This window comes from Grus americana, chromosome 11 (genome assembly GCF_028858705.1).
Source record: "Grus americana isolate bGruAme1 chromosome 11, bGruAme1.mat, whole genome shotgun sequence".
NCBI classification, from domain to species: Eukaryota; Metazoa; Chordata; class Aves; order Gruiformes; family Gruidae; genus Grus; species Grus americana.
The window spans coordinates 8,220,295-8,241,276 of record NC_072862.1 but is presented as its reverse complement, the minus strand read 5'-3'; the positions used below and the strand labels follow the sequence as shown (position 1 = coordinate 8,241,276).

Sequence of the window (20,982 nt, the reverse complement as noted above, 5' to 3'; positions counted from 1 at the left end):
ATGTGGCACGAGGCATTTGCAAAATCCACTTCGGAAACCCACAGAGGTGCTTACAAAGATATCTACCCCAATCAAAGTGATTCATATTTTTCACAAGTGAGCAATTCGCTTACTGGGAAAGAGACAAATTTAATTTTTAATTTGATCTCCGTCAAAACAATATTTTCTTGTTGCTATGACAGCTGAAAGGAAAACCTCTTACCTCGGCGACGGCCAGCTAACGGCACTGCCGCATCTCCCCCAGCAGCAGTAGCTCGGGGAGGGAACGCAGCCATGTGCATCATTTTTGGCTCTCGCTGTCTTTGATTTGATGAGGATTTTTAAAAGGACATACTGAAGCCAAAGACTAGAAAGCCTCTTTGGAGAGGCCGAGGGGAAATAGCTACAAAACACGGGAGCATCGTAACGCCTGTGGGACCGAGGACCCACCAAAGCCCCGTGGGTCTCTCCAGGGACCCCCTGGTTTCACATCAGGCTCTGGGGACCAGCTGCCCTGCACCATAACCCGAGCTGCACCTCTAATCCAAGATGCACAACGCTGGGAGGGGGAAGAAAAAAAAAGACATCTGCTGACCATCAGTAGATATGGCAAGAGTCCAACAACAATAACAGAAAGGGCTTAAATACATAACCGTTTCTTTTCCTTACACTCCTCCTCCATGGCTACCAGCCTCGCAGTACTGAAGAAGTGCCCTGATGAATAAATATCTTCTTTCCCTTAGCAACAGTTAGCAACAGAGTCAAGGGTTTTTTTTTTTCCCCCCTTGCTCAAAAGAAACACATCTCAAGCTAACACAGACGATTAAAATGGCAATAAATATAGGACGTGGGTGTAATCAAAAAATCGCTGAAACGCAAATCGCACTTTTTAGCCTGGGTTATTTTAAAGCATGAGCAGAGCTGCCAATGATCTGTAGAAAGAGAGGGGAGAGGGCTAGAGGGGAAAGGAAAAACACAGCAAGATTTTGGGGGAGGACAGAAAGATACTGTCCATTCCTCCTGAGCAAAGCCCAGCCCAGGAACAGCGATGATACCTTGACATCTGCCTTCAGCCTTTAGTACAACTTGAGTTTCTGCAGCAGATTTTTCTGTCTACAAACTGCAAAGGTCGCATATAGTCAAAAATCTGTTAAATGCATAACCCGGCACACAGCAAACGTATTCTTTTCACAGCTCTATTCCTTTAACAGTTCATTTAAGACGTCTGCCTTGCATTTTTCCATTTGGTGTTGGGAAAATGTTTTCTTTCACCTGGCATAGAGCCCGATTCAACAGAAAAAGAAAGCCCTCCCCGTTTCCATGGGGCCCTGCAGTATAAGACATAGAACTAATTTTACCCTTAACTGGGCACTTTTCGGTTCTGGCACCAGGTATTTCGTACCCTTCGCTTTTGCCCAGGCTCTTTTCCTCCCCATGCCATTTAGAGGATGACTTAATATTCTGCTGCTTCACATCACCCTTTCCCTGATGCCACGGGCGAGGGCAATCCCCGACCACCTCCTCTGCTCCTCCACGTGTCACCACCCCGCCCCCCACCAGTGCCCATGCGAGCCCTCTCCCCATCCCACCTCTCCAAGCCTTGGTCCCAAAGACAGCAAACCTCTGCTGCCACCATCCCAGCAAAGGGCCATGAGACATGGGTCTAGCTGGGGTTTTTGGTAACACCTCACTGCTCTTTCTCTACCACGAGAAATACTCCCAATTTCCATACGAAAAAATATTAGGAATCACAGCTAGACCACAGAACGCAGCCTGGTTTCTACCCAAAACTGAACAAAGCCAAATATTCCCAACTGCAAAACAAAACCATGGTGTGGTCCTGCTGGTAACGCACTGCCGGGGGGTAGCGGGAGGGCCCGGTGGTTTGATGGGGAAAACTGGCTCTTTGGGATGCCTGGCTCCCAGGGATACAGGGAGGATGGTGAGGAGATGGTGATGGAGCCAGGCAGCTCCAAGGCGCCCAGATTTGATTTCTCTAGAGACCCAGAGAGATAACAGCATTTGGTTTCTGCTGTCTGAGTTTTTCAGGATAAAAGATTGCTTCAATTTTACTTATTTATTTGTTTGTTTATTGTAAATTGAAGCTGGAGATGGCAGAAGGCAACTCAGCAGCTGAGGAAGCCCAGCTCCTCTGGCTGACACCGTGTAATGCCACATCCCCTTCTTCACCCTGTTCTACTCCGGTAGTGGAAACCCAGCAGGTGCTTTTCTCTGAACAGCTATCAACTCCAGAGAAGAAGCCCTCGACTCGGTGACGAACTGAGGGCTGATTCCCATCCCATCCACCGTCAGGACAAGACACCACGCTGTAATGCACGTTGCAAGGCCATGATGTACGGATTTGTCACTAAACAATGCCGGCTGTGCCAACAGAGAATTGGGCTGCTTCATGTTTATCTATAATACGTAGATATTTAAATCCCTAAGCCTGAAGTAAAATAATTTAGAAGCTCCAGCTATAAAAGATCTGCTCCCAAATCCTCATTGCTTTTCAATCCTAGTCTCCAACATATTATATTCCTTCTGCATTTAATGTGCCCTTAAGGTGGGGATTAGGTAGGCATTCGATTATGCCTTTTATGTTTATAGCAATTAATTTCCAAACCTTTACAAACTTTAATTAAATGCTACATTTTTACCGCCTCATCCTGAATTGAGAGAGAACAGCAGAGAAAAATCTGTCCTCAAACAAAATTTACATTTCTAAAGCACCTTTTTCTGTGCAAGCACCTTGGGGCTACTGCATAAAATCATCCTGAGCTGCCTTAAGATGTATCAGTGCAGACATCAAAGCAGCTCTAATACCGAGCCTCACGCAGACCCGCAGACAGCTGAGATCACTACATTCGCAAGCAAGAAATAAAACAACTCCTGCCAAAACCAACCATCGATCCTCTCAAAAGGTGGCCGTGGGGAAAGCGAGAGCGGCAGCCAAACTCCAGCAGTAAAACTCAACCTTCGCCTTGGAGAAAGCTCGCAGGAAGGGGCCCAGTAGCCAAAAGCGTGGCGGTGGGCACAGCACTTGATCCAGCCCCACAGCCTGTTTTTTTGAGCACCGCTATGCACAAGAGGAGACGCCGCTGTGCTCCCGTGATGCCAAAGTGGAGCTGAGCACCCCAGCAAAGAGGAGAACTCTGCACAGCCAGCTCCCCAGAGCTGGAAATGACCAAGCCATCCCCAAAGGTAATCCACCTTGACCGTAAAGACTTCCAATGATTAGGAAATGTCACGCCATTTCTTTAAAACCTCGACCCTTCTCTTAGAATCGGTTGCAGTTGGCGTCACCCCGTCCCCGGCTTAGTGAAGGGCCATGCTCCGGCATGCATCGTCATTTCGCAGAGAGGACACAGTCCAAAATTTGTCGCTTTTCAGCATTTAGGAGCTGAGAAACTGGATTTGAAGCCAAATTTTGATTGCAGGTTGGAAATGGGGATTTTGCCCCATTTTAAAATCTGGGTGCAGCAGAAACTGCGCTCTCAAACTGTCAGATCAAAAAAGACACAGATCTCACAAGATTAGCTGACCTCTGCAGCTTTGCCCTGTGGAGCCAAGACAGAAGAATGGTATCAAATTTTTATCAGCTAAGAAATTCAAGCCTAGCTTGAACACCACCACATCTCTGCAGTCCATCGGAATAAATTCAAACTGCACAAGGAGAATACTAAAAAGATTTAGTTAAACATCTCACAGGTTGAGTAGCATCAAGGTCGAAGCTGCAGACACTCCTGCGCACAGACATATAAAATGTTGAATCGGTAGCAAGATCCCCGTTTTCTCCTTTCCTGCAGCCCCCTGCCTGTCCCTTCAATGACACAAAGGGGTTCAGCCTCCAAGGATGCTGCGCCTCGTTTGCTGCCTCCCCATCCTGTGGGTTTCAGGGTAGCACAGGGAGATGAGATCTCCACGGCTACGGACGGTGCATGAAATCCACCCAAGCCGGCACGGCACCCGAGCTCCCTGCACCACAGCCCATTTCAAGTCCTTTCAACAGCTTGGGGCGGGGGGATTTAAATCATTGATCAGCCTTGCGCTTGCCCTCTGTGCTGGGCTGAAATTTCACTCGTTGGGTTACCACGGTTAGAAACATCGTGCGTGCGTGCACCATCCCGCTGCTGCAAACTCATTCATTGCTCAAATCCAAACAGCTTAAATTTTCCTGGATCGCACAAAGGCATTTCCCAGCAACAACCACGGTCAGGCCAAATTTTGGCCTTCTAGCTGCAGTTGTTGCCATCGAAGAGCACGAAGAAGATGTAAAGCTGTATTTTACCTTGCCTAAAATGCTCCACAAAGGCCAGACAGCTTTTATTCAAAGGCTGTCATCACAGGTGTCGCGCTGGAGATCACTTTCCAGGTCCCTGGGAAATTCATGGCACGTCTCCCAGTGACTTCCCCAGGGCCAGTATTTCACCCCAAACTTGGAAGAGCTCAGGCCAAAAAGAAAGCTTAGACAGTTGCTCCGTGCACTCAAAGAGAGCGGCTGGAGCGGAAAGCCAGCGTTTAACAGTGCTAGCAGCCCTGCAAAATTTTACAAGACACAACCCTCACGTTAGAGGATCCATTTCTTTCTTCATAAAATATATTGGTCTTTTCCACAAACTCCTTTTATTGGTCCATTTGGCTACTCACTCCTTTTATGAACTACTCGAGTTCCCGGATCATGTGGAAAAGCCCAGGAAGACGGCCGATCTGAACCACAACGATGTGCTAGCCATCGGTAACAACCTCCTCTGCTACCACGGCTTGGGCACCGCGCATGAAAGCACGGGAGAGAAAAGCCAGCAGACGGGGCAGCTGGATTTCATCACCTGAAAGGAAGTACACAGCATCTTTTTAACCCATTTCTTCTTACTGTCTACAAAGTTTTGGATAGAAATACCCCAAAACCAGGTACCTTTCACTTCAGCCCAAAATCCACTTGGCAGCAAGCAAGCTGTTAATGCTGGGAGTTTTTTTTACCAGCCTCCTATATGTCTTCCATGGGGGTCCTTTAATGGATACAGTTAAAGAGCAATCTTGCACGGAGGTCCACATGCTAACATAACAACATATTTTAACTGTGTATTTAAGTAGTTCCATTTCTATTGACATTGGCTAAGGTGAGTCCTGAGGCTCACCGGTCTCTAGCACAAGGCTGGGCTGCCCACGAGCGCAGCCTTTCGAGCTATGCATTGCCAAATCTCCTTTAACGATGACAAGCTCCTGCAAAACATTTCATAACCGTCATTTCCCAAGGAGCCGGTTGCCTGAAGCACTCGGTGCGCTAAGCCCGGTGTTTCGCAGCGTGGTCAGCGCTGAATACAGACCAGCGAAGCCCTGCGAGAGAGGAAAAGCCAAGCAGCACCAGCAGAAACGTGTCTGGCTCCAAACGTCTGCTCCTGCCCAAAAACCTGGGGCCGGCGGGGCAGAACCAGGGTCCTGCAGACCAAGCTGCGGTGTTGCATCTTGCTTGTTGTCCCAATCCCAGAGCTGCAAGACTTTGTCCCCAGTAGCGTTCCCCCAGGACCTCCCAGCCCACCAGCCCTGGGCAGGAGCATCTAACTGGTGGTGGCAGCACCAGGCTGCTCTCACAGCTCCAAAACGTGCAACGCAGGAATCGCCATAATGGGTCAAACCACCCCGTCCCAGCAAGACCTCCAGAAAAACAATTACCCAGGCACAGCAACATAACAGCTTTTTTATCCCAGCGAGAAGGTGCTTTAGAGCACGCAGGTCAGCTTGTACCCTTGAAATTATTCACGTACTTCATGTCTTAGCTGTACCGAGCTCTTGTGAAATAACCAGGCAAGGGTGAACGCTGCCCGCGACAATGCTGCGGAGAGGCGGTTTTAAGCCCCATAACGAGGAGCGCTGCTGCCCTCCCAAATAGCAGGGGCTATTTTAAAAACCCTTACTATTGTAATCTTGGATTACTCCCTACCACCCAAATCCATTTCATCTTAATTAGCGCCCATTATTATAAGGCCCCTCCAACATTTCCATATTTCTGTGATCATTACAGTCCACAGATACTCAGCAGCAAAATCCACCCAGCTGTGTATTTTGCATAAACTGGTTATCTTGAACCACATGCCCTCTCACTCGTTACCAGCCCTGTATTTTATACAACAGTGTTGACACTTCCAGCCCCTTTCGGGAGTATTGCTTTGAGAGATTTAGATTAAGCCCAATCCAAGCAGCTTGCTGGGGGAGACAGAGGAAATCTGAATTCCTCTTGAATTAATGACTAAAATCTGAAAATTCAGCATGGCATCTTATGGTTTCACCAGGAAACACACTGCTCAAAGTACGGCACAAAATCCATCTGCCCTGAATGTTTTAATAGTACCACAGCAAAGCCAAAAGCTGAGCACGTACTTGGCATTGGGGTTCTTTATTCTCTCTCAAAAGAAACACAAGGGGCATTAAGAGTTCAATGAGGAACATGTCTTGGTAGTGTCTTTGCAATTAGCTACACGGAAAAAAAACGAAAAACATTCATTTCTGTTGGAAAAAACCTTATTACACAAGGTGAGGCCCCAATTTCCACGAGTGGCTCTGGAAAATTAAGCACCCACCTCTACCTGCAGGATGTGATCCCTCCCTCACTAGCAAGCAGGCGCTTCATCTTCCAACTAGTGATGCTCCAGCCAGGGTCCAGCCCTGCTGCCTCGCCCCTGGGGCCAGAGCTGCCTCCTGCTCCATCCACCAAACTCAATATTTTAAGTTTCCTTAAACAGCTGGTAACTTCTACGATGGGGATAAGAATCATCTCAAGGAGTTTCGCAAGAGCCCTGCAACTCCATCAGCTTTGGTGCTGCTGGGAACGAGACCACAACACTGCGAACTCCAGTGCAAAACTCATAATTCTGCATATCCCAATATTATCCATCTTTCCGGGCCTTTCTTTGACTTGGGGTAGTTCCCAATGTCGTAAGATGTCTGCAGACTCTGCGTCTTTGCAAGGAGGATGAAGATTGCAACCCTTTGCTAGTCGGGGCCTCTTTGTTTTCCCCTCTCAGCATGCTTCGATCCCCTCCGAAGCTTAGCGTAACACCAGGCTGAGCATTAATCAACACAACATGCGCTTCATCCAACTTCAGAAACCACTACAAATATTTAAGTTTTATATTATGTGCTAGGATTATTTTTATATATATGCCACCCTGTGTCTTTTTATATACACACTCACACGCATATATAAGCAAACACACACACACACAGAGTATTTCATTTCTGCAAAACATAATTTAAGCGCAGTGATTTTTTTTTTTCTCCCTTCGGGCAGCCCAGAGCAGCAGCCTCCCAGCTCGGCGATGCCGAGTGCCCTCTGCTGTACACAGAGACAAATGCTTCTTTGTTTAGAGAAGATTTTTTTTTTTTTTAAATACTTATAACTTTACTTTGGACAAAATATTTACTAAAATTGCGTTTGATCATTTTGAGCGCAACATGTAATACCAATGCCACAAGATATCTCCTGTCAGACTGAAAGATTCCTGTCTCCTATAGGTTGCATCAGCAGAAAATAAATAGTCTGGGCTGGAACTACACGGGGTACAGTGCGAAAATGTTTTATTTATACGTTTCAAAATAGCAAAGGGAAATCAGAACAAACAACACAGCTTTATTATTCAGGTATTTATCAGATAGCCTTCACACTTCAGCAAATCACACATCTATTAGAGGTACATGCTGAAAGTATCACATGGCAACATGAAATCATTTTTCTTTTGTAAAGCAGCATTGTTCCTGCTGCTGGAAGGAAAGATAATATTAAAGCCTATTCAAATATATGTATTTGAAACTGCTACAACTTGTAATAAATTATGCACTTGATATTAAAAATCCGAGCTACACTGCACAAACCTGACTTAGGAATATTAACTTTTATTGTCTTCCATGTCTCAGCTCTCCTCAAATCTGACATTTAAAGGGGCTGCATTTCCAGCACGTGGCCTTTATGGCACCAAATGCAGATTTAATACGGCACGGGTGCAGCTCCGTGATGAGCGTTCCCGTTTGTTTGGCAGGCAAGAAGAGAAAGGGAATCAGCGTTGTCCCTGCCCCACTGCCACTTCTTCAAATGTTGTGTAATCGTAAGCAAAAGCCTGACTCCTGTAAGGTTCTGGGTTTTGCAAAAACAGGGATTAAATCACCCGCAAAGAGTCAGGGCAGGTTACGAGACAAGAAGCCCAGCAGCATCGCTGCAAAGGGGTTCACCTCCACCCAAGGCAGACGGGTCAAAGACCGACCAGGTCCTCCCCCACGGAGCAAACCCTGCCACAACGAGCACCCGATGGCTTGGGGAGCACGGAGCAGCACCGCGTGCTACGCAAGCATCAAAATCACGGTTACCGGCACCTACAATGTATTTTTTTCCCCTTTGCTTCACGCTCCTACAGAAGGAGACTTCTTTTTTTAACCTGTCTCTGTGCAACACCTCGGCTCCACAAACGGGGCCCATCGGCTCTGCAAAGCTACGTGGGCACACCTCCGCACCGCCCTCGCAGGGCAGAAGGGGTCCGTAGGGTTGGAGCACCCATGGGTGCAGTCTCCGGTGATGCCCAGGCCCCCCCGGGTGCTCCCATGCAGCCGCCCCATCCTTGTCGGTCGATGAGCTGGTTGCCGAACGGCACGGCCGCACCGGCACAACTGGTTCCCCATCCCTTCCAGTGACTCACTGCAAAACGTCTCCATTTCCAGCATTTGTATTCGTTTCACAGCTTGGATTTCCTAGAGGAGGCAGTACCCAGGAAAACAAGCCTCCTCTTATGCCCGCCTGTAAACGCATCCACATGAAGCTGATCAAAAATACTCCAGATTATTTTTTTTTAAATGAAATCTTTTACCAGCATTTTTTCCCAACAAAATGTTGGTATTTTTTATAACTTTTCATCTTGCTATTCTCAGGGATTCTTGTCCTAGATTCCCCATCTTGGTTGAAGGCCAAGCATCCCTAGCTGAGCCAGAGGGAATATAAAAGTATCTTTCTAAGACTCTGTAGAAAGGAAGAAGAATTGGACCCTGGGAGCCAATTCACTTTCATGCCGTGGGTATTTAAGGATCAAACACGCATTTGTGAGCTGACACAAGGTAAAAAGGTGGCTTTCAGACTTTACGGCGTCTAAAGAAGCCTCTCAAAGCATCTTTTTACCAACTAGAGTGCCAGAGAAAACGAGGAGCAGTGATGCATCCCAGAGCGCGGCTGCCAAGCCCCTGGGGACAGCCGGCGGAGGGGACAGCCGGGCTCACCGGCCACTCCTGGTGGCACCACGGGCACGGAGCGCTTGCAACCACTGCTCCGCTTGCAAAGCAAACAGCTGAAGGCAAGGAAACAGGAACCACCCAAGACACGCTGGGGAGGTTTCCTATGGTTACTGCTGCCATGGAAATATTTTTTTGTTGGCTTGATCTAAATAATATCTGGCTCCTCGGCTGCAGTATGCTTCCCGCAAGGTTGGGTTGGATCCTTAGACCTGTACCCCGCTACGGGGTGCAACCGCATGGAGCACCGGCTGCCTCCGAGCCAGGCCAGGAGCATCTAGCACCCAAACTGCCGAGGGCTTTCCTCCCGGGGCCCATGGCTTGGTTTCAAGGAGAAGAGGAAGAGGAAAGAAAGTGGAGGGGAGAAAAAAAAAAAAAAAGAAGACATCTTTTACTAATTGCTCACAGCTGTGGCCAAGCAGCTCCCATTTCGGCTGCCAGGAGCTGCAGCCAGCGGGGAGTGCGCTGGGGCGAGCACTCCTGCTCTCCCCGACGGGCTCTGGAGCAAGAGAAACCCCCGCAGGGAGAGGGACTCTCCTCCATCCATCCGCAGAGCCTGCGGAGGGATTTCAATAATTATAGTTACATACTCCCCTTATCAGCGAGAGCAGCCATTATGTCTTTTATCACACGGCGGCAGCATCTGCACGAGGGCAATTGATAGGGGATGAAATATTTGCTGCGATGGCTGAGCACAAAGTGCCTCCCTCCACGGTAAGAATAATAATTGTAATACTTAGCTCTCGAAGCATTAAGCTCTGGCATCAGGACCCTGCCAAGAGCAAAGAGCCTCACACAGGGGAAGAAACGGCCTCTCCAGCACCCTGAATTTTATATACACCTCTCAGCCCTAGCACGGGTGACCCTGAGAAAGGCTCTGGCCATCGGCCGCCTCGGGGCTGCACTGATGCGTGCCCGGAGCCCGCAGGGATACGACAACCCACGAGAAAAAGGCTCTTTACAACCATGCTTGCGAGGCTTACCCCCAAATTAGTTTTCCTCGCATCAGACAATTCTGCTAATGTTACAAATTCCTCTGACATTAGATAGCGACCGCAGAGATGCTGTGCGCGCAGGGAAGAGTCCCCAGCCCGGCTTTGCCCCGCCACGGCTGGGAGATTATTCATCAGAGAAAAAAAGCAAATATCCAAATGAGCATCGCAAATTGCAAAACCATCTGCCAAAGGTCTCAGCTGATACTATCGGCAGTCCTTAAGCGCGGTGATAGACTTACAAGCCAGACAATGAAAATGCAATTGATTATTTGAAGAGTGACTCACTGGTGTAATAAGGATGGATTACTGGGGGGGAGGAAAGAATGTCTTTGAAAAAAAATAAAAGACTGCAGATTGACTTTTTAAAGGCAAACAGAAAGGGAACAAAACCCAAGAAAAACTCTTGAAAGCACTGAACAGCACTCTACAGCGGAGAGCAACAAAGAGGAGGGCAGTGCTCAGAGGGCATCAGCCAAATAGCTGCGCCCGGCCCCCTCCAGCTGAGGATCTCGGGTACCAGCCTTTTTCACCTTTCTTTCCAAATCAGTGGCTGGGAGCTTTTTCTTTCACGCCACACCACACTCGTGACAAAGGTTTGCAACACTGCAAACTCTCCGTTAAAGGAGTCGGAGTTTTCCCTCCCCGCCGAACACGTGCCGCGTGCCCCGGGCGAGCGATCGCAGCCGCAGGTGGCACCGCGGGGCTCTGCAGGACACGTCCCGCGGGCAGAGTGGACTCTGTGCGCTCCTGTGGAGCCAGCAAGGAGGACCGAGAGGGCTGAGGCTGCCGCGGGGCAGCAAAACTCAGTAAGCAGATGGGGGTGCCAAGGGCAGGGATGACAGCCCAGCTTTGCGTGCCATGGGACCGATGTGACCCTTCCTCTCCCACCTCCTCCCTCTCATCAGAGGCTTCCACAACCGATTTAACCCATTACCCTGGGCTCGGGGGGGACGCACAGGGTGTTCAGGACCTTACGCATGCAGCGGCACTGAGCTGTTAAATCAGTTCATCATGTCCCACTAAATCACACCCTGCACAACACCCAAACCCATAACCGCAGCCTCCAGCACCGATAGCTGTCTGCTTGAAGGAGATGCCCACTGCAAGCCAATCCATCCCGCTTCCCAGTTTTGGGGTCTGTCTTGGGCAATTCCATCCCAAAAGGCTCCGGGAGGGAGCTGTGCTTTGCACAGCCCCGTGGTCGAGGCACTGGGAAAGCGCTTGCCGGCCACCGTTCTGCCTTTGGGATGGCAAAGCCCACTCGCTCACACCAGGCAGATAACATTTCACTCTTTGCATACCAAGAAGCAGCTGTAGTCATTTTTTTCCAAAAACTTAGCGCAAAAAAAAAAAATCCACCAAATTTTAAAAGAGAATTGTTTGGTCTAGGAGTAAAATCAGGTAAAGTCAGAATTCAGTGTTTCTCTGCTCTGCCCCCCCATCATCAGTGTTGTTCACAATCACTCCAGAAACAGAATAAACCCCCCAAACCAGCCCAAAACCCACAACAGCTTATTAGTGGTTTTCCACCCCATTCATAAAACTAGAATCGCACAAGGCTGCTTAAACAGACGGAAAAAGTACCCACACTACCTTTTTTCTCGGAGAAATTCTGCTTTTTTGGCTTTTGCCAGCAGCTCAGCTGCGATGGAGCAGGGCAGAGCCCGGCTGCAGAACAACTCCAGTTACACCAGCTGCAGACTAGGGCTCTGTGTTCAGCTGAAATTTAATCAAGAAGTGTCTCAAACTCCTTTGAGTTCTTGCAATACAATCCTGAGCGGCTTGTAAAGGACTTCAAACAGGCTCCCCGGGCTTGCCCGGAAACAAGTACATACCTCACCTGCTCTTTTGTACATCGTATACAAAAAATTAAAGAATTTATTTTAGGCTTTTTGCCAGGGACAACACTGCCTCCGACATTGTAATGCTCTGCTAAAGTGGATATTGTGTCTCCCAGCCAACACAAACAGGATACCTTATCAGTCTTGGCTGGTTTAAGTGCTGTTTCAGCAGCAGGGCACGAAGATGTGGAAGGGACAGGCCAAAATATTGGTTGGGAGTTCCTTAAATGCAACTGTGCGCTCCACATTCATGAAAAGATAGATTGTCCCAGGGCAGGGCGAAGCTGATCCCTACGCTACAACCCACCCAAACTCCCATCCTGACGGCCCGGCTGCCCCTCGACAGAGACGCTGTGGGAATAGCGGCAACGGCAGGAGCCATCACTAGTTACCCTGCTCTTTCCCTACTGCCACGGGGGTTCAAAACTCAAAGGAAAAGTAGGTTTTTTCAAACACTTACACAAGTGTTTAATCTCACAGGTGTGAGTAAACAGGACAGCTGAAGTCATTTATGCCAAGCAAAGCGTATGCTCCAGCATCCTCCTGAGCTGAGCTTCAGCGCGCACAGCAGCCGCCAGTCCCAAATCCCCCTGGGCACAGAGGCTGAAGGACACTGACGTTGTCAATGAGCAACCTGGCAGGGAATGACTTCTCCTTCCTGAATGGCTTACGACAAAAAACCCAAACACCTACACAAGCTAACGATACCAACCCTTTTATGAACAGCTTTAAAATCAGGAGACAAAACCCACCTTTAATTATTTAATTTTTTTGCATCCCCTCCACTAGGATGACAGCATCCTCGGGAGAAAGATGACTCCTGCCCACCCCTGGGGACAGCATCCCGCTTGGCCCCTCTGCGGTCCCTCGGCGTCTCACCTCCGGAGCACCGGGATGGACCGCACCGGCCACGTTTTGCCTATTTCAGCAGGTTCATTACAGAATGAAAAATTTGCTAAAACCCAGTGGGCCCAGCACAGTTCGCCATGGCAGCGATGCGAGCATAAGCCCATTCAAGATAAGGTATTGCTATTCTCACATCTCCAAAGCCTTTCAAATAAACATGCAAGGAAGTATGGAATATCTGGATCCTAAAGGAGAGAGAGACACAAAGCACGTTATTCATGAAAGGGAAAAGCTGGGAGCGCGTGTGTGAAAGATACATAACCTACGAAAAATGCTGAAAACATATGGAAGCAATAATCTGTTGGTTTTTTTTTTTTTTGAAAGTAGAAACAAATGCTTCAGAATTCGGTGTTATTCGTTCACGTGCTGCGTTACAAATATTATTGTTTCTGCTCTCTGGATGAGGCACTGGGCATCAAACCGGAGACCCAAACATGCCCTGGGATGCAGACGTGACCCTGCTGGGATGTCCCTCCTATGGGCAAGGCCAGCGCCCGGCGAATGCAGATCGAGGCTGCAAATGGACGGAGAGTTGGTCATTGCTCACCACACATGAGCAGACAGCGTCCACAGCACCGGGCACTGGACAAACGCACGAAGAAAACAAACAGCCACTGCCACTAGCAACTCCCTGCCTACAGTCAACAAGGCAGAGACGGGAGCTGCAGAGCGACCTGTCCACCATCACCCTGCAACCTCCAACATCTCCAGGCTTCTGGTCAATGACCTCATTTACCAGGTCACCCTCTCATGACACACATCTCCTCTTTTTCCTTGTCCATAGGTTTTTGTGGTCAATCCAAACCCTTTGGGGTGATCCTGTATCATCTGGGATCTCCAGGTGGTGTCTCCTGAGAAGCTGAAAAGTTTCTCCTTGCAGATGTTCCCAGACCCAACGAGGCCAGATGAGATCAGACTTCTGTGGGACTGGCTGCAGTAGATTATAGCGAGGTACTGAGTTACGGAAACAAATAAACGCTCAAAAGAATTGTATGCACCAAAACTTCACTTGTTAATATGCAATATTACGTCAACAGTCACGTAAATTTGCCTTGGAAGGAAAGGGCCAGGCGCTATGTGCCGTACAAACACACACCCCTGGTATTAAGACCGTGATGTGTGACAGCAATGCATGAAGAGAAGCAGATCTCTAACCCACCAAAACGTGATTCCAAGGGACAAAGATTGCACAGCACATGCAAGAAAAAAAAGAGACTCCAAGAAAAGATGTAAAACAATCTCACACTGAAACTAAATCCTCAGTAAGCTAGTCTTTGTCTTTATGTCATGTTTATTACTGTTATTTAAATGCTTCTGCAAACCAGAAGAATAACTATGGCAACAAAGACTTCTCCAAAGGTTTTCAGACACTATTTTTAAAATTATCTTATCTGCCACAGCATCTGAATGCCTTCCCTCTGAAATCAGCCGCACGCCATTGCCTCTGCAGGCTTTGCAAACCAGGTGGTACGTCCCCTTCTCCTCAAACCAGAGCTCAAATACCGTCTTAAAATCTAGGTGTCCCGTATCTACGGTTTTAGCTGGTGTTCTTGGAGGAGAAGGTAGAGAACAAGGAACAGCAGGGTCTGCTGAATTGCAAGAGTATCGTTTTTTGCAAGGCTTTCTCAAGGAGCAAACAAACCATGCCTCTGTGTGCTAAACACATGCCAATCTCCCAACGCGAAGGATCCGTTATTTTAAATACAGTACTAAGGCTGTAATTTTACTTCGCCCAGAGTAAATCCGAAATTAGTTCTTCACAGTAGGCTTAACAGCAGCAAAAGCCACTCTCCCTTCCTGGAGCTGCCAACCATTTGTCACCTTTAAGGTTTGCATATTCACACTAATTGCACCAGGACTAGGTTATAAATTCCCTTCCCTTCCCTCCTCCCGGACCACCTCCCTCGCAGGCTTTTCTCTGCAAGACATTATGCAAAAGACACTCCTAATGGCTATTCATTCACCAAACTCCAGTGACAGCTTTATTTAATGCCAAAGCTTGTTAACAAGCTGAATGGCACACAGTTTAATGTAATGCAGATCTGATTAGAAAACAGCAACGGGGCTCCTAAGGAGTTGGGAGATTTTTATTGAATTTGATTTCACTTTTTCCGCACAAAGCCACCTTTCAAGTATCGACCTGTATTAATGAGGATTTAGTTATGTACACCCAATTTCCATCCTCCAGACCGCAGCCCACACAGATCAACTTTTCAGTCCTTATGTACTTTACTGACAACCTACCATAAAAGAAAGCGATGCAGTTAGAGGAAGGAGTCATTTTGCTGTTCAGGTCATGAGAAATTGGGGGTTATACTGGTTATAGTTTGATAGCAGACTTCACGCCCAAGGATGATGGAATTCAATCTTCAGTCTTTTCAGACAAACCACTTACTTTCTCCTCTTTGGGGCTAAATGATTTAAAACTGAAAATTGAATTTCTGCCTCACAACAAGACGCAGAGGTCTGTGGCACGCAGGAGATTTGGAGGCTTCGAGGGGGTAAGACGCGGGCAGTGGGCTCCAGTTTATCTGTGTGACATGGGGGGGTTTTCAGTTCCCTGCTTCCACCAAAATAGAATTAAATACGCTGACACTCTTACAGGATAATTCACCCACTACCTTGAATTTGAGATTATAATTTCAGAGCAAAATTAAGAAGGTTCAAAAAACAAACTCTAAAACCAGGGACGTTTTTTAACTACCTAGCAATCCCCTTTCATCTTCTTTTTGCACATCACCTACAGTACAGAGACCGGTTTTATTCTGAAAAGAAAACAGTTCTGCAGAATACAATTTACTTTCGAGTGGTTTCCCTGGCTCGGGAAGTCTGCATGAGCTTCCAAGAATGATAAATTCACACTCAAAGCCATCTCCCCATCTGAGAAAAGTGGCTTTTAAGGGAACGTACGGGCACAGAAATCTTTGGTGTCTAAAAAAGCAATTTGCCTGCTTGATGGAGTAGCTGCACTGATCACACCTAAAATCACAGGTAACTAGAAAATACACAATCCTGCATAATTACATATATGACAATGCCTGTATAGCAATGGTCTCAATGCCTGCAAGCTTATCGATTCTTTTCCATCTCCCTAAAGCATATCACCAGTACCCATCTTTGAAGCAAAAAAAAGTTCTATTTAAATTTATCAGCAAAACTCTGCTATTAAAGGATTATAAAAGGCTTACAAATCTCTAGTGGTTAATTGATCCGAGTTTGTATCCTTAATCTGCGGATTTCCTTGCAAATCCTTGTTTTCTTCCAATCTCGCTCTGCACGTTAAGGTGTCACTGAGCATCCCCAGCAGGAGCTGGCTACACCGCCCCGTGCACACAGGGCACGGGCTCCTGAGCATATTTCAATATACAAAACCACTATTAACAATTTGCCTGCTTACACGTCCCTCGCCTTAACAGACCACCGGCTAGTAAAAAATGAATGTGCTTCCTCTTTATTGTGTTCTGGCAAACAGGTTGCCTTTATTTAATTGCCTAATTACTCTTATATCAAGGCAATTAAATGTGAATGTGTGCGCAGGAGGGTTCTCAGCTTGTCCAGTCCCTGGTGTAAGGTAACTTGGTGTAAGTTTGAACTTGGCATTGCCTGCTCAGCAGAGTGCAGGGATGCACACCCGCAACAGCCCTGGGGCTGACCCCCACCCAAGGACCCCCATCCTTCTCCTGCTCTGTGGGAGGTAACCCCTTCCTTCCTGAAAAAAAGGCTGCTGGAACAATCCATGCTGTTTTAGCCAAAATCCTTGCCCATGTCCGGGGTCCCTCAGAGAAGGGCCGCCAGGAGACAGCTACGGGTGGTCCTGGCAGGCTGGAGCCTCCTGCACCACTTCTACCTGCACGCAGGGTTTTGCAGGACCCAGTGCAAGAGACACAGCAAGCCAGTGCAGAGGGCACAACCCAAGCAGAGCTGCGATACCACCTTTCACCTGATGCTCCCCAAGCAGCTGGGTGCCTCTTCTGGTGGGCCACTTGGCCTTCAATGGAATGCTATCAAAAGCTGCTGGATAGTTGCACCCTCTGACATAATAAAGCTGAAACCGCACCACCTCATAAGTCCTTGCAGCAGAGGACAAAATAGCTGTGATGCCCAACCTTTTTCTTCTTATCCTACAGTCGAAAGTTCTCCTTGACACTTTTAAGCATCATGAAGCACCTCTGTGACAATGCCTGCTACCCCAAACTTCAGCTGTGAGGAAACCTGGGACAGCTTGGGAAAGCACTTAGAAGCCCTGAAAAGAAGACAACTCAGGGGTGACCTTATAAATCTATTAACACACACGTGGCAAATTCAGACTACGGGGAGGGCATCAGGACACCACAGCTCCTGCAGCCTGGGAGAAGGAGACACCTTCACCTTCCGAAGGTTTGAGGTGGAACATGGTGCACTCAGACGTGCCACCGGCACCTGCGGAGGGCCAGGCTGGAGGACCACAGCAAGCCCCACCTGCCGCCGTGCATCTCCTGGGGCAGACCTCAGTCCACAGATCCCGTCCCACCACACCTTGGAGCGAACGGCACCAGGACGATGATTTGCAAGGCTGAAGCTTAAGATACGACTCAGCGTGAATAACTCAATCCCCCTCCTCGCCCTGAACCCGTGCTTTAATCTGCTGAGATGCAGCTCTGAGAAGTAGGGCAGAGACCGGGAGGAGTGCCGAGTGCGGCAGATGCTGGAGAAAAGGGTATACTCTATAAAATAAGGTTAAAAAGTCGCCAAGGGCTCCCTGGCCTACTAAGACTGTGTACCAGCTCCCGGAGCCCGCAGCCCAGATTTAATATCGCCACATCCCAGATCGCCCATGAGCAGGGACTCATTTCTAGACAGCACAACACGGGGAGGGGAGAAGGGCTGATTCAGCATGAGGCCAGGGTCCTCTGTGCCTCCTAGGCACCAGCACTGCCCATTTTGGAAAGAGACACAACAGAAATAGCCAAAAATACTTGTTCACTTGTTCATTCTTACACACGCCCCATCCATTTTAATAGCTAAATCTCTGCTTGGCATCACTGAGAGGGGAAAAACCCCACCATCTGATCACAGGGGAAAGCAGGAGCTTCACACAGCGGTTTGGTGCAAACCACCCAGATCCCCTTCTGCCCCTTCCCATCCCACCCCAGCCCAGCCTGCCCAGGCTGTCCCTGCCAGGCAAGGGCGGCTTCAGCCCCCAGCACGACCCGGGGCAGCAGGAAGAACCCCTGACCGCAGCGGGGAGCGGATCGGCTGCGAGGTGGTAATTAGCAAACCAGTTACCCCAGTCCCGGGTCTGGATCCTGCTGCACCTCGCACCAGCACCAGGCACACCTGCGTGCTGCTCGGTGGGTCTGACAAACCCACCCGTGTCTCAAGAGCCACCAGCCAGGGTGGGGAACACTCTCAGACCAACACAAGTGCTCCTCAGAAAGCCCTGAACGTGCACAGAGCTGGGAGGGAGACACAAAACCCTGCGAAGGGAGAGCCGGAGGGAGATCCAGCGGGATCCCGCTGCCCTCGGGGGGACGGGGTGAAGGGATAGGGGGTCTCGCCGGGCCTTACCTCCACTTGTGCAGGGCAAAGCCGGGACACTGGTCCCCGCAGGTGGTGCAGGGCTGGCCGCGCTCCGGCTCCCCCGACGCCGTCAGCTGGAACAAACCGCAGAGCTCAGCCCCGGCCCCCAGCTGCGGGACAGGGGGGGTGCCTGGGGGCAGGGGGCACGCACCTAGGGGTGGGGGGCACGCCCGGGGCGAAGGGGGGACCCGCACGGCCGGGAGAAGCAGCAGGGGAGGGAGCCCGGCGGGGCTGGAGGGGGGACGCACCCGGAGAAAGGGACCGCCCGGGGGCTGCGGCCGCACCGCACCGGGAGCACAGCCGGAGCGGGCGGCGGGACGGAGCCACAGGTTGGAGCGGGGCGGGGGCGCGCAGCCCGCCGGGACGGGACAGGGGGTGACGAGAGAACCCCCCCCCCAGCACTCACCGACCGGCCGGAAAGCCGCTTGCGGGAGCCGCGGCCGAACATGGCAGCGCCGCACCGCGCTCCGCGGAGCCGAGCGGAGCCCAGCCCGAGTGCGCGGCAGCGGCAGTCCCGGCCCGCCCCCCCCGGCGGCCGCCCCTCCGCCGCGCCGCGCTCCCGCCCCTTCACCCCGCCCCTCGGCCCGGCAGGCACCGCCCCGGGAGAGGCCACCACCTCCCCCCCCCCCCCCCCCCGCCGCCCCGGCTCGGCTCGGCTCGGCCCGGGCCGGCGGCTTCTGCCGCCCTGCTGCACCGCAGCGCCGGCTGTCATCACTCCGCTTCAGAGTTAACGACCCTGCCCGGGTCCTTCCCGGCGCTGGCTGTTGTCCCGCCGCACACGGGAGCACAGCGCTCGGCCAGCTCTGCCCGGCAGTGCAGTGCGCTTGTAACACTCCAGAACATGGGTGTTAATAAAAAACCTGAGCTCCAGAAGAGCAGAGATGGGATTCTGCAGCGCGGAAGGGACACGCGCTGAAGTTACAGCTCTGAGCGCATTGCAGCCTGCGCTGCACGGGGGGCAAAGGCACAGGCAAAGGCAGGGAACAAACAGCCCAGGTCCCTGCTGTTCCCCCTCCTCATGAAGGACAGGTTTAGTCCACAAACACAAGCAGGGTGCAGGAGAACCATAGTCATGTGAAATATATTTGCAGCCTGAGGTGCCAGGCTGGGACACAAAGCACCTGTTACGCCCCCGGAGCTCATCGTCCTCCCAGAGCTACATGTGGGCCAGCGGGGCCAGGAGCCGTGGGGCTAGGAGCTGTGGGGCTGAGCCCGCACATCAGCCTGCTCTTGTCATTTATACAATGCACTACAAAGGGATCCCCACGGCCAACAGCCAGCCCGTACCCCTGGGGTTTTGCAATCAAACGGCACATCTGGCACAAGGCAGAGCAAAACGAAACACAGGGAGAAGGGGGAGCGGCAAACATGCTTCGCGGAGCACAGGGGTCCTCGGAAACTTGTCCCCAGTGGGGATGGAGCAGCTTCGCCATTAGCATTTCACAGCTTCACCTCGTGGTTGTGGTTGTTCGCAGATCCTGTCATCTTCCCCTCCTTCCCTGCCTCTTTGTTCCTTTGCCTTGCTGCCTCACAGCTGGTTAAAACTGTAACGCTTTGATAATTTTTTTTTTTCATTTAATCAGTTCTCATTTTTGTCAATTTTTCACTTGTACCTTCCTCTCTAGGAGACTGAAATGAGGCTGGGAGCTGTGTGGTTGCCTTTTGAAGAGTCTCAGGGAAAAAGTTTCAGGGAGATTTTCATTCTTTCCTCCCATAAATGTTGGGCTTTCTTAAAAAAAAAATCAAACGAACAAACAAGGAATTTTATCATGGAGAAAATACTCTTGTTTACAGGCTTTCTTCATGTCAGTGGGAAAATATTTACATCCCTCCCTGCTCTGTTTTTCTGTGGTTGTTATATTTACCCTTCCAAAACCCTCCAGCTTCTCTCCATTGCTTCCTTCTGCTACATTTCCTCATCATTTTCCTTCTTGGTTTCTCTCCCAGTTTCCAGCTCATACAGCGCTGCACGAATATGTTATACACTCTCCAGGGAGGAGGTGATCTCTTCAAATACACACATTTCACCACATAGTGGGCAACTGGTTGCAGACTGGGGTTTGACCTCATATTAAAACATCCCTACCTATAAGCTGTATCTAATGTCAGATACAGAAATATGAGGGGCGTTGAGTTACTGTTATCTCTACTGAAGGTCAACAGGATTTCAGGGAACAAGTATCGTGCAAGAGAGGGCCTGAAAATCTCTAGCACTTTGGGTGTCTTGCATAAGATTCAGAATATTTAAAACTCCAATTAAAACTGCCGAAATAAAAGCATTATTGGATACAGGACTTATAACAAGATTCAACGTGCTGTGGGAAATGCTTTAAAGGTGACCTGCAAATCCTTTTTAATTGCTTTGCTGTTGCAAGAGATGCTGTGTGCCCTCAATAACAGGGCTGGCGAGGACATCTGCTATAAGTTTAAAACAG

The 20,982-nt window shown here is 49.7% G+C and overlaps 1 protein-coding gene across 2 annotated transcripts in view; it reads right to left on the bottom strand.

The window, feature by feature from the left end:
- PRICKLE2 (prickle planar cell polarity protein 2) overlaps positions 1-19,070 on the bottom strand; it is a 106,529-nt gene extending 87,459 nt beyond the window's left edge. The window contains exons 1-2 of one of the 2 annotated variants that reach the window (XM_054838123.1): positions 18,954-19,070; positions 18,536-18,621 (exon numbers count right to left, since the gene is read on the bottom strand). In XM_054838123.1, the coding sequence (XP_054694098.1) occupies positions 18,536-18,621; positions 18,954-18,995 (128 nt within the window). In that variant the 5' untranslated portion in view covers positions 18,996-19,070. The remainder of the gene's footprint in view (positions 1-18,535; positions 18,622-18,953) is intronic. The other variant, XM_054838128.1, reaches the window with a different exon arrangement.
- Positions 19,071-20,982: the final 1,912 nt, after the last annotated feature.